Here is a 15,759-nt window from a genome sequence, read left to right as displayed (position 1 = left end):
CTGCTGAACATATTATTTCATACATTCAGGTGCACGGATATCTGTAGATGATGGAACACTTACAATAGTTGCGAAGAATCAATCTGTAATGGATAAAATACTAGAAAAGGTAGTTCTTCCATTTTGTTGAATTATTAATTTTTCATATGATCATGCTTTTTTTATTATTTAAATTGCATTCTTGCAGTCCTAAGTGAGACAAATGTCTCAGCCCTATGTCAGGAATCAATGTGATGATAATATTATGCAGTAATGTTTTCCTTATAGATTTCTCTTGTTAACTACTTTGTTATTTGCCTATACATTCAGGTTGATTTTATAGTTGGCCGTGAAATTGAAGTTGGAGGTATCTACAAAGGCGTTGTTTCCAATATAAAAGAATATGGAGCTTTTGTCGAATTTAATGGTGGCCAGCAGGGCCTTCTCCACATTTCTGAGTTGTCACATGAACCAGTATGTATGACTTACTATTTTTATTTTCTTATTATTAATAGCTATATGTTGTGTCTGTTTTGCTATCAACAGTATAAACTCTTTATATAATGATTTATTTTAAAAACTCTGCATCCTTTCCTTAGGTTTCCCGAGTTTCAGATGTAGTCTCTATTGGCCAGCAGCTTTCTTTGATGTGCATTGGCCAAGATGTTCACGGTAACATTAAATTATCCCTTAAAGCAACTTTGCTTGGTCCTGGAGGATCAAAGACTAATCGTATAGCTGAAGGATCTACCGCATCTGCAAAAGAAACTGCTGAGATTTGGGCACCAGTGTGGAATGCGTCTAATATTACACAAGAACAAAATTCTGCTTCAGAGATGTCTATAGAAAAAAATGAGGTGTGTGAGACAAAACCCTCAGCCTCCCAAACACCAGTGATTGTAATACGCAGTGCTGCAGAATGTGACAAGGAGGAGAAATCTATCAGCTCAAATCACAATCGGACTTCAAACGGTTCTCTCGTTGATAATGGGGTACAATTGCATCACAAGTCGAAATCTCCATCCAAGTCAAAACCTCGTAAATCTCAAGATGCAGTTGATTCTCCATCTGATTCAGGTCCCTTGCCATATAAAAATGCCAAGAAGCCAAAACTTTCAATGCAAAAAGAGTCAAAATCTGATACTCGAAGGGCAGAGGGGGACGAGAAGGAAGGTAAAAACAAGACACCGTTGACTGCAAAGGATTTGAAACTTGGGACAGAAGTTACTGCCAAAGTTTATCAAATTCGTGCACATGGGTTGGTATTGGATTTGGGTGGAGGAGTTCGAGGAATGTACCGATATGAGGTAGAGTCATCTTCTTTATATGTACCCTAAGTGACAGTTTCTTTCCGATATGTATGCTTTTCCTTGTCTTCTTCTACCACTTTTGCTAACTTAACATTTTTTTCTTATGATTTCATATTTTTATTTTGTTAAGATATTTTTTATGATTTCTTGTTGGAGAGACCGAGAGAGATATTCATATTCTCAAGTTAATTTGTATTTTTTCTTTTATCATATTCATACATATCATGTCTTTTTAGTAGCCTTGATGATACATCTCGTACATTATCTATCTGTTTCTCATTGGAATTGCTTAGCTGATCATTCGTACACATAGAGTTGCTCCCATACAATCTAATGTCTCCCTGTCCTCTTCATGATTTCCATCTTTGCTATAATTAATCTATTTCGTTGTAGCATCAAGAATTCCTTTAACTTCTTAAGTCCATACATTTGATCTGCACCATTATAAAATTGTTTTATTCTCTTCCTCTAGATTCACTTAACCATTTTTCTGTATGCAACATGAACCATGATTATCCAATTCACTTGCTGACCTATTCTTATTTTGTATCGCAGGAAGATGGCAAAAAGGACTTTAAGATAGGTGACGAGATGCGAGTAGTGTGCTCAAGCTTTTCTAGCAAGGGAATTCCAGTATTGTCTGCTGTGGATGATAACCAACTTTGAATTGGTTGTTTCTTTTAATGAGAGCGAGCCAATGGGTATATACCACCAAGATGATAGCTTGGAATAAATTCTTCGGGACATGTAACCAAGACCAATGATTTTACTGAAAATCTGTTTTTTCATAGAACCTAATAACATCGATCAATCCATATTTGCTCAATTGCTGTTGAACAGCTAGGAATGCCTTGGTAAACTTGGGGAACTTTTGCACTGATGCCTTTGGATTAACTATATAAAACTTGAGAAAGCCATTGGAAAATGGATCTTGGAGATGCTTGATGTCATTACCACAATTTTGTAATAGAGTTTGAACGGTGAGGTTTAGATTTTACATTATACATACATCTGGGTGCACAAGTAATGGCCTGAACGTATGATTGTAGTTTTTCAACTGTAAACCAAGGATGCATTGTTGTATCAGATATATGTATAGGGATTGTCCTTGATTAGTTTATTTGTGTTTTCACGCTTGAAGTGATAGCATGTGTTCACGTAGACTCATTTCATTCTTCCATGGACAAAAGTTTGGAGAACTTTGTTTCTTGCCTCGTTTCATTTTGTTAAAATGGCATGGTAACTATTGTAGGGGTCAATAGTTGTGAAGTATAAAAAATGAACACGTGAGAAGCGTAGGGAATAGAGATAAAAAGATAAAGATGACATTGTGATGATACTGAGTTTCTTCTTCTTCAATATGTAACATAGTTTTATAGCAAAGTTTTCCACAAAGGGGTTCAACTGATCTAATTCTACAACTCTCTAAAATTAGCATGATGAATATGTTGCACAATACTAGACTTGGGACATTGAATAAGTTTCATGCAGGAGGTCTAAAATTCAATCCTTGGAATTAACAATTTCCCTAACCACTAACGTTTGTTTATAAAAATAAAAAATACTAGACTGTGGAAGGGTAAGCCCTTTTACAGAAACAAGAAAATTTCATGACTTTCACCCTAGAGCTAAAATAAAATGACAAGCTATGAAACACTAACACAACACTAGACAAGACACTAATTAGGCACCTCGATACAAGTAAAAATTTGAGAAAATGAGAGTACATATCCCCAACTAGATTTAAATCTTTAACTTCCTTGTTCAGTTCTTTCCAATAAGAAGCTTCTCCCAAGTCTATTTCTAACCAAAAAGCATGCTTCCCAAAATTGTAAATGTGGTAGAGTCCACCATGTACCAAGAATTCCAACCAATGTGAACTTGTTATCTCTTACTTCAACATCAGCCACACAAAGAAGGTTATAGTCCTTTACTTCAACTCTGCTGGCATATATTGACTGCAGATAAAAAAAATCACCAGATATCAATGGCAATAATCACATTAAAAAGTGTTCCAAATCATTGAGACCAGTGAAATTCATAGTGCAATTTAAGACACCGGACCAAACCACATGATTGAACCAGAACCCAGCCAGTTTTCCGGTTGGTTTGATTCTGGTTATACCACAGTCTGTGTATCATAACCGAAAAAACTGCGACAGTTAGATTTCCATGCTAAACACACATAATCAAAAAAAAGAGATGACCATGTACCTTTCCTTTAAAAAATGTGGTATCTTGGCATTGTTGGCACAACTGCAATATAAGAAATTGTAAATCAACACATTGTCAAGTAAAACAAAATCACATTAAGTTACCCAATTAAACATAATGAGAAAAACCATTACAAAAATCTCAAGACGGTTCAAAAATGACAACAATTAACTTCAAGTATTTTTTTTACAAAAAAAAAATCTAGTATATTGTGTAGTTTAAAATTTGTGAAATCATGAATGCAGTATCTGACCTGATCAACAAAAATATAGACAGAGAAAGGATTAGGCTTTGTGCTGAGTAGGAATAAGGTCATTTTAATGAATAGTATAGTAAATGGTTCATCCAAGTTTGTAAGCACTGTAACAAAGAAAAAAAATGGCAGCCAAAATTTCCCAGCCAATTTCCACAGATGCTGCACATTTTCTTCCACCTCCGAAAGATCTTGTGAATCGATATGACGATCATCCACCAAAGCATTCCCAGCTACTTGTCGCAAATAAAAACGCGCAAGTTATCAATAGAAATGCAGGTTAGGAGATGCCGACAAAATAAACAGAAAAGCTAAGTACATAATACCAATCAAATATGCGGCTCACCATCCATGGCATAACCTATAGTTGATGCAGTCGCAACCGATACGCCTAAGATGCTTCCAATGCCTATATGACATACAAAAATGATACTACTTTAGATAAAATAATTGAAGGGACTGATGTGCCGACTTTCAAAACTAGCACATTTCTTTGGCGCATCACTTCAAGTTCAAATATGGTAAACTTCTTCGACCTGTTTGATTTGAGGAAAACATTTTTAGTTTCAAAAGTGACACCTTGTTTTCATGTCAGCGTTGTCAATTTAAGATAACATAAAAGAACAATTTGTTAAAATTCTGCTACGCTACAGTGCTATAATGTCGATATGGTTGCTATTTGACAATACTGTGTACTAAATTGCATATTGCAGAACAATAATTAAAAATCAAAACAAACAACGAAAAAAATGTTGTTTTCTATTCTACCATATCACCATGCTGCATTGCCACACAACGTAAACTCATAAAATTAATGACCTTTTATGCGGCTTAAATACAAAACTAAGCTTATATATAAAAAAACATGAAAAATCATCTCTACCTAATTGATACAAGCTTTTACTAGTTTCCAATGGTACACTTTATAGTCAATAATATTGCACAACTTATGAAACCGAATCTTATTTGCATAATTAAAAGGTTGGACTCAAATAGGTAATGAATTTCATCAAATCGATCCGAGTACCCAAGTTCAAACCCTAGATAGAACAATCAATTGTCATATTAACTTTATTTACGCCACTGCATTTTCTCCTTAAGGTTAAATTGGTCGGGACTACGCGAGTTCAAACCCTAACAGAAACAATCGCTTACCAGGCTTTACTTATGGTCAAACTCCATATTACCAGAGCCCTTTTCCCTGACACATATGGTTAAACTTAAGACCCAAAAAAATCTTGTTTGTATATAACCAATTGGGATTTTCTTAGAGACTGTAATATGAATGAGAATTAAATTAATACAATTATGAATGTTATCATATTCATAATTCACATTGCAAATACATGCACAAAACATTATTCACCAAACAATATTCAAGAAGCTTAAAGAACCAAAATCAATATTCAAGAAGCTTAAAGAACCAAAATCAATATTGAAAATGATGATTAAAGCTAAAAAAATAATTGAAAAAGAAAAGAAAAAAAAAAGATAACAGAATTAGTTAAAAACTTACCAGAAAAACGAAAATTACGGAGGTAGTTAGCAGCAAGATTGAAAGGTGGTTGAAAAATGAGGGTTTTTACTTTCAGTTTCAGTATTGTTCTTATTGCTGCATCAGATTTCAATTCTGCATCAAAAAATTGAAAAGGGAAATCATAAGAAAATAAATTTAAAAATTGAAAAAATAAATAAATGAAGTGAAAGAAGAAAAAAGAAGAAGAAGAATGGTACTTGTTGTAGTGGCAGTGAAGTGGTTGAAACGAGAGATTGAAGAAGAAGAGAAGGAGGAAAATCTAAAGTGATTAGTAACAATTTTTGTGTGACCCAATAACAAATTCTTCATCTTTTTTTTCTTTCTTCACAATTGACAAAGTTTTCTCAAAGATACTTTTAAATTGTCAAATTTCAAACAAAGAAAATGGCTCCTTAAATAATTAAAGACTTAATATTTCAATAACTTTATTAAATACACTTTGGCAATAATTTTTTTTTTTTTAATCTTTGAAGATATGGTAAATTCAACTAATGAGATTTCGAATTCGAATCAGGACAAGACATCCAACCTAACAATGTCAACATTTGTAAGTTGAGTTATGATTTAAAGATATTTCATTTGTTAATTCTACAATTAAAATTATTTTTAACTTTGTATTAAGTTCATTGTTATGTTTTTTCAAATTGTCAATTAATGATAATTGTTAGTTTTTGTTAGAGAATAGAATTGAACTCGTGACTTTTTTTATCTCAAATTTTTATGTTACTTACTCAAACTACTTAACTCTCTAATTTGTCGTTATGTTAACGTTCGTTATTATATGTCATGAAAATGATTATATGTCCGTCAAATATACCGTGGAAGTTTTACTCATAAAAAAAAACAAAACATTTGAAATTATAAAATAAAGAGGACAATTATGTAGCATAATCAACAGATTGAAATATACATCTTCGCCATTATCTTTCATCTTTCATTCTATTTCGTATAAAAATATTTTTAAAATAGCAATGGCAATGATTTTAAATTAAACTAGTTTGATTGGTCCGACAGTGACTATTTTATTGGATGATTTTAAATATAAAAATAAAACTAAGATGTTTATGAAATCTATTTGTTTATAGCTCTGTCATAGTTTGTTTACCCTCTACCAAAAAGTGTCTGATTTTTGTGAAGACATTGCATTGGTGTTGAGAGACAAATAACAATTGTTTTCTTCATAAACACATAAACTTTTAAGTATATATCCGATTACTTCTAGGTAAGCCCTTCGATGCTTCAATCAAAAAGTGTTCTTGATATCCTCTAGTCTACACACAATGCAACTATAGAAACTAATCTATTTGATAATTTGAATAGTCTATAAAAGTTGTTTCTTTTTAATGATAAATTTTGATACCAAATCAGAGATCGAACACATCACCATTTAAAAGACATGAACCATAATCGTTAGATTGGTATACTAGTTTTAACATACATCATTTAAAAATAGGAGTAACATAAATATCTTTAATCTAAGCTGACTTGTTTTTATAAGTAGAAGCTTCTATATAACAATTTGAATTAACATTTAGTTTATAGAAAATTAAATGAGATATGTATTTAACATTTACCTCCATTCAAAACAGAAAAAAAAGTAATTACCATTTACCTTACAAATAAAAGAACTCTAATAAACTAATCAAATTAAGTATTTCATCTTGAATATTCTGAAAAGGGGCCTTGACATTGGCAACATTGGATACACTAAACTAAACCTTTTTGAAAAATAAGTCAAAAACAAGAGAAATTACTAAACTACACATTTCGTTCCTAAACTTACATTTTTTCCTATGCCATCTATTAAATGAAAATACTTAGTCATCTCTAAGGTTCGTCCATCTCGTTAGTCCCTAATGTTTTTATAATCGATGACTAACGGGACCAGTGTGACAAAACGTTAGAAATGACTAATTATTTTCGTTTACTACGAAAACGGCGTAGTAGATAGAGGGTAATAAGTTAAGAGATGAAATTGGTAGTTTACTCGAAGAAAAGTATATCTACAAGAATCCATCTGCATCTTGAAATCATTGGCTTCGAAACCGATGCAACAAAATTTATGTATATTTCTTGGGCTTTCGGATTCGGCTTCATCAACCATGTAGGAATGGCACCGAAACAGTTGAGTTTCACAAATCATTGATGGAGTATGCATTTTCCAGTCCCAGCACAAACTGAACACTCATCTGCATCTCCAGCTACATGCTTTAAGCAATAAGTGATCCTATCATTCACAACATCCTGCAGCACAGTATTGTTTCAAGTTCAAAATGATGGACAGACATGATGCAAAATATATCTTTTATTTGGTTTCGGTATTTTAGAGCATAGTTTTCAATTGCAGTTTTGGTTGCAGCTGCGGTTACATTGAAAACCTTTATATTGCAATGAGCTGTAGGCAAATGTGGCTGATACATTCGCACTTTCAGGTGCAATGTCCGTTGCAGAGATCTCTAAAACTGTTCTATTGTGACCGCAATTGAGATTGCAGACCACATTTAAGAACCATGTTTAAGAGTGTGTTTTTTAGACGTTCTAGAGACAGACACTACATGACACAAAATTATATTTTTATGTTTGGTAATGTTTTTTTAAAATAGTAATAAAACAAAATAGAATTGGATTTTAATAAAAGGGGTGGAAATATATATCTGTATTGTTCCATTTGATTCCATTTTGCCTCACTGGATTCCTAAATACACTTGGTATAGCTTAAATTCATCTTAAAGAAGTAACCTAATATTAAAGGGATTTCTATTCATGTATCGCCGCGATAAAATCAGGACTACTAAAGAGAGAATCTGCAAGACATTTAACACACTCCAATTGGTTCAAAACGTACTAATTTGAAATAACAACTTTTTCGATGCTCAACTTTTTAAGAATGAGAATGTACAATCAAAACAACAAAAATGCATTCAAACTTGAAATTTGGAACAGTGTTGTTGAATAGTAGCTATAGCACTTTAGCATAGTATAATTTGAACAAATCATTATTGTTTCACAATACACTATTTAGTACAAAATATTGACAAATAGTGGTGGCAATAGCATTGTCATAGCACTGTTGCATAGCGAAATTTGAACGAACTACTATTTTCCGCGGTACACAATTTACAACATTGATTTGGAAACAAAACAATTTTCAGTGAGTGCTTCAACCAGTTAAACTCATGATAGGTGAGTTAATGTAAAATTGAAAAACAAATTAAGAGAATTCATACCACAAGTAGCTCATGGAGTCCAAGGGGTGCAGTTACAATGTATGAAACACCGGGGTGTTGCTTTGCTGCCGCTGCACTCAAGGAAGGAATATCCTGCATAATATTGCCAAGTTAGTTAGATTTAACTCCAAGCTCATGAGATATTCTCGATCGAGAGGGGGCTTCTGAAAAAATTGAGTTGCAAAAGCTGATTTTAACTTATATGAGAAACTAATATTTAAAAGACGCATAATCGTTGCAGTATAATTTCGTTTTTCTATAAGTTCTTGATGAAAGATTTGTCGAAACAAACCGACTCTATAATGGAGTTTAAAGTTTTGACACTTTTTATCATCATGATGTCAAAGAATCATATTGACAATATATAGAAAGGTAGAACAAAGCTATATGCAAATCTACCTGACTCCAATGCCTTCCAGGAGAAAGGAAAAAGGGACTGATGATAACGCGGCGTGCACCTTGCTGAACGCAAGATTGAAAAGCATCTCCAATCGATGGTTCTGCTAGTTCCTGAAAATTTATAAATATTACGAACCATCAAGAGTTTGCTCTAGGACTCTACAACTATGTCATAAAATGCAAGAGCAAAGATAAGGATAAATGCACCAAGAGAATTCTGTTACTGCTATTATTATTTCTACAAGCCAAATCTAGCTTCAAGATCAGAAGCTTAACTCTTCTTCCTCATGAAGGCAAATATGTTTTCTTGTGTACACCAAACAAACCAAGGTATAGTGAAGCAATAGTGATTTGAACAAATTTCGTTATGCTATAGCTACTATTTGACAACACTAGCCACTTGCTTGCATGATTAATAAAATAAAACAATTTCTATCTATCCAATTTTCTAAAGGCTATAGATAAGGTTTTAAATCACAACAGAGGTTGTATTTAGATCCTTGAATCATGGAAAATCAAAGTCAAATACAACTGATGCGACTACAACTATGGTCACATTGTAGAAGACATAATAACCTTGATTGATGTCACAAACCAAATCCTGGTCGCGAATGCGGTTGGTTGCATTGAGAAGACATAAAAACCTCGATGTTACTGTCCAAATTGCATTCACAAACCTTTTAATACTCTAACTATATGAACTACTAAAACTCAAGTATCTATCTTGATGTTACAGTCCAAATCGCAGTCGCGGAACTTTCAAAATTCTTGCTATATATACTACTAAAACTCAAGTATCTATCTTCATGTTACAGCCCAAACCACAGTCGCAAACCTTTTAAAACTCTAGCTATATTATACTACTAAAACTCAAGCATTTAACTACCATCATTCAAATTTCATATTCTATCTTCATTTTTGTCTTTATATACTTAACATTAAAATAAAATAAAATTGAAGAAAATTTACCATATGAGCAAGCTCCACAATCTGGTATCCAGTTTTGTGTCTAAACATTTCCACAAATTCATCTATCATTCAAAACAACACAAAATTTTAGGCATCAAATTTAAAACATTCCAAAGTTCATAACTGATTTCAGCTAACACTTTTCTTACTAAGCATGAGATTTGATTCTTTGCGACGTGACCCATGATCCACAATTATGACTGCATCATTAGGACCAACCCTTGAAGAGTTTTGAGTGCTCATACATAAAAATCGTGACTTTGAACAAAAATTGAGAGAATTTGAGGATTTTAAGGGTGCCCATGTTTGGTTTGTTCCAATTTCAGTTGCAGAAAAACTATAACAGGAAAATCAGAAAAAATAAGACCAATGAAAAAAAATAAAAAATTTAAAAGAAATTGAGATGAAATATGGAATGAGAAAGAAAAAGGGTAACGGAAAAATTGAACCTTGGGAACTGATTGGAACGAAGTGAGAGAGATTTCACAGGCATAGTTGATCACAGAAATTCAAAGTCACTTGTTTTGATGCTTCTAAGAGATAAAGGATATTTTTGTTTCAAAGATATATTTTATCAAAGCAAATATATGAATAAAATAAACACAAACAATATATAGTTATTTTATATCACAATTACAACTGTATGATGAGATAAAAAAATCATTATATAAAATTAATTTACTTCATGGACGCTACGTGGTTCTTTTTTATAGTTTTATATCAAATGAGAAAATGTGACAAACAAAAACATTTTAAAAATAGTTTCATATAATTACTTTAAAATTGAAATGTCAAAATTAGTTTACAAGATAATATGTGAATTTTCTATTAAATTTTATGTGAATATATGTTTCATTCTTATTTAATTTTTTTTAAAAAAAATTATATTCTAAAAAGTTAGGTTCTATTATTATTTCTATCTCTACCGTTAACTTTCATTGTATAAATGATGATGTGATAGAGGTTCACTTTACATAGCTAATGTGACATATACTTATATAATGTGACACCCATTTGGCCATTGCATTAATATGAGTCACCATTTTGATTTTAAGAAACAACTTACAATAAAAACTAAATGCATGCGATGCACACATACAATTTAGCATCATACATACATTTCTAATTTCTTCGTTTCTTAGAAGAATTTTCACAAACACCACATATGCCAAATATTACTAACAACATTAACAAACACTTTAATTTATCACAACCCCAAAATTTCCTATACCACATAAAATGCACAAACTACACTCACACCAACATCATTCAACCACACTTATCACATTAAATTTTGACTCATTCCTCATAAACATGCAAGATATTAAAGACTATTTAAAAGTTTTATGAATTTAAGTGAGGAATCCTCACCTTGCTTTCCTCCAATTTGATTGCTTAAATTAGTGTGTTGTGTAGAGAGAAAGAAGGGTGAGAATGATATAGGGATATCCTCCAATTTATGAACACTTAGGTTTATTAAACTTGTTAGTTTTATATCTAAGTATTTTTTTTCTACAAATTTTATTTTTATACTAAGATTAAAAAAAAAAACCAATACAACTTTTATTTTAGTTTTTAATTTGAAAAATATTAAGGTGACAAACATTCAATCTTTAGTAATTTTGAGTTGCTATATATACAAAGGAAAATCACTTTTATTAAAGAATAGGTATCTCTACAAATAACAATAAAAAAAAATTATTATTCAAATATGAATATAAGGTACAAACATTGCATTTTATTTATTCAAGTCTTGTAGTAAATATCACAATGTCCAATATAGTCAAACAAGGTAAAAGCAAATACAACTCAATACATTGTGCTTCAATGACATATCACAACTTAATAATATTCTAGTTGTTATCCCACCAAAATTGTTTTTGAAGATTGTCAATAATATTATTGTCCACTTGAAAAGCTTTGGTGAGAACTTCAGAAGAAATTTTTGGATTAGAACCAAACACAGCATTAGCAATAGTGACAACACCTGGATTTTGGCTACTAAGTCCAGCAACAGCAATTGCATTTTCATATCCCACATTCAATTGGAAGTGAATGAGACCAATTGGGAACACAAACACATCTCCCTTGTTGAGTACTTTTGTAATGAGACGGTTTTGTGGATTGGAAGTAACAAAGCCAACATAGAGGGTACCCTCCAACACTATAAGTATCTCAGTAGCTCTAGGGTGAGTATGTGGAGGATTTAGACCCTTAGGTGCAAAGTCTATGCGAGCAAGTGAGATACCAAGAGTGTTTAGTCCTAATATTTCATTAACAGTAACTGGTGTCACTTTTGAACCAAGTGGATTTGATGTATTTCCTTCTTTAACTGAGAAAAAGAAATCATTTGGTGTAGCAAGTTTTGGATCCTTGCAGAATTTTCCGTTCACAAACACTGCAATTCAAATTCAATAGAAAAATCATGTACTACACTCACATATGTATTAGCGTGGTGTCACACAGTGGTGTCACAAATGTGTCAGACATTAACGTATGTCTTTTTGTTTTCTTTATTAAAAATAATGGAATTACAAAATTTTATATGAATATTTTAAAAAATAAGTGATTTGATTGAAACGAATAAAGAGTACATTAAAATTTAGTATCATATAGATATAAAAATATATGTGAAGGAAAAATATATTGCAAAGAGGTAAAATATATCTATACATACCACCATTCTTAATGTCCTTGATAGCCACACAAAAGTCTTGTAGAGGGCTAGGATCAAATGCAAAGGCACAAGATGATAAGGCCAAGAAGGATGTAAAAATCAAGTAAATACTCTTCATATTGTAGCTAGCTATATGTTTTAGCAACTCTCTTGGTTGTATATTTGATTGTGTATTGTTTATGAGGGATGACATTTTTGAGACATAGAGAGAGTTTATTTATAAGTAGTGTAGGCGTTGAAATAGTCCATATATTAATTTGCTTGTAAAATGCATGTAATGACCTAGTAAAAAAGTATTTAGTTAGTAGTAAAGTTTTTTATAAAAATTAATTAATTAGTGAGACACTTGATCAATTAATCTTTAACAATTGCAAGCTACCTTTTCTTCTTTTCTCATGATTATTGATAACTTGTCACAAGCGCTACCTATTAAACGTGTATATGATTAAATCAACTTATTGATATAGTCAATTAAAGAGAGAATAATTAATTGAATATTAAGATTGTTAATATTTGAGGTTGAATCTGTCTCTTTTATGCTCTTACTAAAAATTTGACATAAGATGTTTTTTTACCATCACGATGGAACACTAAATTAAAGTTGAAGTTGAAATTGAGTTTTTTTTTCTTTAAAATAATCGATAAATATTACTTTAAACTTACACATAATTACGAAATTTCAGGTTCAATCCGATAAATAATGTATAACTTAATAATATTGATATTTGTCAGTTAAATTAATATTCATATTATATTTTTTTTAATATGAGATAAATTTATACGAGATGATAAATCGACTTTATGAGTTCATCTTACATAATCAAAGACGAGTTTGCTTTAACTTTCTATTTTGATAATTTCGTTGAATTTTGTATTTGATAATCACACAATAATTTTGTGTTTAACCTTTGATAAGGATATCAATTACAAAATTCACTTTATTTTACTTTTTTTAATATATAATATTTTTAAACTAATTATCATATATATCTCCAAATCTATTTTATTCTCTCCTCGATCAGATTAAAATTGTATTTGTACAGTGTCTTTAACTTAAGATCATATTCAACTTCAACTGAGGTCAAACATAGACCTTGGTGATTGTGTAGAAGCATACACACAATTGACTATATCAGCAACTTAGTATTTATGTTCTAGCATTTTTATAAGTATCACATTCATGAGAAAGAATCAAACAAATGTTTGCGTAGTTGGTAAATATAATTCATTCAGTGTAATAAAGTAATACTCAGTCCTCAAGACTTGTTCAAGTAATTATTAATAAAACTTTAAAAATTGTTAGATTGAATATTATGTTCTGAATGCGAATGCGAATGCAAATGCGAATTTATAACTTTAAAGTTTTATGTTAGTTTCTAGCGGTAATTTGATCATCTTATTTATAAATAAAAAATTAAAAAAAAATTGACCATCTTATTTGATCATTTTATTTACATCCACGCAGTTTTAAAAATAAATTCATAAATATATATGGAAAAGTTCAAACCAACATAATATACTATCCTTGTATATTATAAATTATTAACAAGTATGCAAATTTGTGATTGCATTCCAATTTCCAATTTGATCATGAAAAAGGAAGAAGACTTAGTTAATGGTGTATGTAGTAGTTAAAGAATGGTTCATCCAATATTAAATTAAATATCATATTGCTAGGTCTTTATAGGCATTCTGCAAGTAAAAAAAATATAGACTTGCTCAAAGTCACCTACTTATAAATAGACATTATGTTTGCATTGTGAAATATCTCACCCTCTAAATAAATACATAAACATATACAAGCAAATACACAAATAGAATTGCTCCAAAAAAAACATGAAGACTACTTACTTTTTTGTGACAACCTTCATGGCTTTGGCTTCTTGTGCCTTTGCCTTTGATCCCAGCCCTTTACAGGACTTTTGTGTGGCTATCAATGACACTAAGACTGGTGGTATGTATCTATTAGCTATATACAAAGGAGATAAATTTTGATATAATTTTTTATTTATTTATTCAAACTAATTTATTTAATATTGTATCATTTTTAACTAATTAAATAAATTCCGTTAAAAAAACCAATCAAATAACTTAATTTTTTAAATAGTAACAAAAAATTATATTTTTTGTTATTTTTATCGAGAAAAACAGACAGACAAATAGATAGATATATGTTTGTATATAATATGCATCTAAACATGTGTAATACATTCATTAGTAATAAATTGGTTTTTCTATTGAATTTGAATTGCAGTGTTTGTGAATGGAAAATTCTGCAAGGATCCAAAACTTGCTACACCAAATGATTTCTTTTTCTCAATCAAAGAAGGAGACACATCAAATTCACTTGGTTCAAAAGTGACACCAGTTACTGTTAATGAAATATTAGGACTAAACACTCTTGGTATTTCACTTGCTCGCATAGACTTTGCACCTAAGGGTCTAAATCCTCCACATACTCACCCTAGAGCCACTGAGATTCTTATAGTGTTGGAGGGTACCCTCTATGTTGGTTTTGTTACTTCTAATCCAGAAAATCGTCTCATCACAAAGGTACTCAACAAAGGAGATGTATTTGTGTTTCCAATTGGTCTCATTCACTTCCAATTAAATGTGGGATATGGAAATGTTGTTGCAATTGCTGGACTTAGTAGCCAAAATCCAGGTGTTATTACTATTGCTAATGCTGTGTTTGGTTCTAATCCAAAAATCTCTTCACAAGTTCTCACCAAAGCTTTTCAAGTAGACAAAAATATAGTTGACAATCTTCAAAAACAATTTTGGTTGGATAACAACTAGAACATAAGTTGTATGTTATGTTTGTGTTTTTATCAATTGGGATAGTAAAATTAATTACATGTATACAATTGAATAAAATGCAAGGCTTGATATGTACCTTGCTATAATTATATTTATATTTGTATTATTTGAATAAAATATGATTTAATTTTGAATAAAAAACTTTATTCATTAGTGTACTTCGTGTGAAATATGAAGCTAACTTTATTCATTAGTTTTTTCCAGGCCCAAAGTTTTTAACTTGTTTTGGGCCGTTGGGCTTTTATTTTATTCATGTGGTTTGTGACAAGCACATAATGAAGTTCAAAAAATTGCATTGAAGTGAGGGACAAGCCACGTCATCATAATGATGATTTGATTTGAAGTGTAGGAAGATAGGGCTACTACATACTATG

At 31.0% G+C, this 15,759-nt stretch overlaps 5 protein-coding genes across 6 annotated transcripts in view; 2 read left to right on the top strand and 3 right to left on the bottom strand.

The window, feature by feature from the left end:
* Positions 1-2,456, top strand: part of LOC101490003 (polyribonucleotide nucleotidyltransferase 2, mitochondrial) — a 9,765-nt gene extending 7,309 nt beyond the window's left edge. Inside the window, exons 13-16 of the mRNA XM_004489188.4 lie at positions 30-109; positions 310-453; positions 579-1,286; positions 1,845-2,456. Of these exons, the coding sequence (XP_004489245.1) occupies positions 30-109; positions 310-453; positions 579-1,286; positions 1,845-1,955 (1,043 nt within the window). The 3' untranslated portion in view covers positions 1,956-2,456. The remainder of the gene's footprint in view (positions 1-29; positions 110-309; positions 454-578; positions 1,287-1,844) is intronic.
* Positions 2,457-2,685: 229 nt separating this feature from the next.
* Positions 2,686-5,659, bottom strand: LOC101489472 (uncharacterized). Of its 2 annotated transcripts, none has more exons than XM_004489186.4 (6): positions 5,491-5,659; positions 5,273-5,386; positions 4,103-4,165; positions 3,757-3,992; positions 3,504-3,545; positions 2,686-3,247 (listed from the first exon to the last, which is right to left on the bottom strand). In XM_004489186.4, exons 1-6 carry the CDS (start codon positions 5,600-5,602, stop codon positions 3,041-3,043), a joined length of 774 nt encoding a protein of 257 aa, XP_004489243.1. In that variant the 5' UTR covers positions 5,603-5,659; the 3' UTR covers positions 2,686-3,040. The 2 variants fall into 2 exon arrangements, with proteins under 2 accessions (XP_004489243.1, XP_004489244.1); XM_004489187.4 differs by having other exon boundaries at positions 3,757-3,989; positions 5,491-5,658.
* Positions 5,660-6,851: 1,192 nt separating this feature from the next.
* LOC101489141 (sirohydrochlorin ferrochelatase, chloroplastic) lies at positions 6,852-10,494 on the bottom strand. The gene is made up of 6 exons (XM_004489185.4): positions 10,338-10,494; positions 10,038-10,225; positions 9,889-9,950; positions 8,920-9,030; positions 8,521-8,613; positions 6,852-7,537 (listed from the first exon to the last, which is right to left on the bottom strand). The coding sequence occupies exons 1-6, from the start codon at positions 10,379-10,381 to the stop codon at positions 7,433-7,435; spliced, it is 603 nt and encodes a 200-aa protein (XP_004489242.1). The 5' UTR covers positions 10,382-10,494; the 3' UTR covers positions 6,852-7,432.
* Positions 10,495-11,570: 1,076 nt separating this feature from the next.
* Positions 11,571-12,761, bottom strand: LOC101488475 (putative germin-like protein 2-1). Its single transcript, XM_004489183.4, has 2 exons — positions 12,566-12,761; positions 11,571-12,286 (listed from the first exon to the last, which is right to left on the bottom strand). The coding sequence occupies exons 1-2, from the start codon at positions 12,756-12,758 to the stop codon at positions 11,742-11,744; spliced, it is 738 nt and encodes a 245-aa protein (XP_004489240.2). The 5' UTR covers positions 12,759-12,761; the 3' UTR covers positions 11,571-11,741.
* A 1,562-nt stretch (positions 12,762-14,323) lies between these two features.
* LOC101488816 (putative germin-like protein 2-1) lies at positions 14,324-15,543 on the top strand. Its single transcript, XM_004489184.4, has 2 exons — positions 14,324-14,519; positions 14,820-15,543. Exons 1-2 carry the CDS (start codon positions 14,402-14,404, stop codon positions 15,362-15,364), a joined length of 663 nt encoding a protein of 220 aa, XP_004489241.1. The 5' UTR covers positions 14,324-14,401; the 3' UTR covers positions 15,365-15,543.
* The last annotated feature ends 216 nt before the right edge of the window (positions 15,544-15,759 follow it).

Source organism: Cicer arietinum, chromosome 2 (assembly GCF_000331145.2).
Source record: "Cicer arietinum cultivar CDC Frontier isolate Library 1 chromosome 2, Cicar.CDCFrontier_v2.0, whole genome shotgun sequence".
In the NCBI taxonomy this organism is placed as follows: Eukaryota; Viridiplantae; Streptophyta; class Magnoliopsida; order Fabales; family Fabaceae; genus Cicer; species Cicer arietinum.
Note: the sequence above shows the minus strand (reverse complement) of the source record. Positions and strands in the feature narration are given on the sequence as shown.

What these genes read in the sequence shown, in the direction of transcription:
- LOC101489472 (XM_004489186.4), bottom strand. Translation starts at nt 5,602, where the DNA reads ATGAAGAATTTGTTATTGGGTCACACAAAAATTGTTACTAATCACTTT. An exon ending in CCGTAATTTTCGTTTTTCTG is followed by an intron (nt 4,166 to 5,272) that starts GTAAGTTTTTAA and finishes TATGTCATATAG; the next exon opens with GCATTGGAAGCATCTTAGGC. An exon ending in TATAGGTTATGCCATGGATG is followed by an intron (nt 3,993 to 4,102) that starts GTGAGCCGCATA and finishes ATTTGCGACAAG; the next exon opens with TAGCTGGGAATGCTTTGGTG.
- LOC101489141 (XM_004489185.4), bottom strand. Translation starts at nt 10,381, where the DNA reads ATGCCTGTGAAATCTCTCTCACTTCGTTCCAATCAGTTCCCAAG. An exon ending in CGTTCCAATCAGTTCCCAAG is followed by an intron (nt 10,226 to 10,337) that starts GTTCAATTTTTC and finishes TTCCTGTTATAG; the next exon opens with TTTTTCTGCAACTGAAATTG. An exon ending in GACTCCATGAGCTACTTGTG is followed by an intron (nt 7,538 to 8,520) that starts GTATGAATTCTC and finishes ACTGTGCTGCAG; the next exon opens with GATGTTGTGAATGATAGGAT.
- LOC101488475 (XM_004489183.4), bottom strand. Translation starts at nt 12,758, where the DNA reads ATGTCATCCCTCATAAACAATACACAATCAAATATACAACCAAGAGAG. An exon ending in CAAGGACATTAAGAATGGTG is followed by an intron (nt 12,287 to 12,565) that starts GTATGTATAGAT and finishes TTTGAATTGCAG; the next exon opens with TGTTTGTGAACGGAAAATTC.
- LOC101488816 (XM_004489184.4), top strand. Translation starts at nt 14,402, where the DNA reads ATGAAGACTACTTACTTTTTTGTGACAACCTTCATGGCTTTGGCTTCT. An exon ending in CAATGACACTAAGACTGGTG is followed by an intron (nt 14,520 to 14,819) that starts GTATGTATCTAT and finishes TTTGAATTGCAG; the next exon opens with TGTTTGTGAATGGAAAATTC.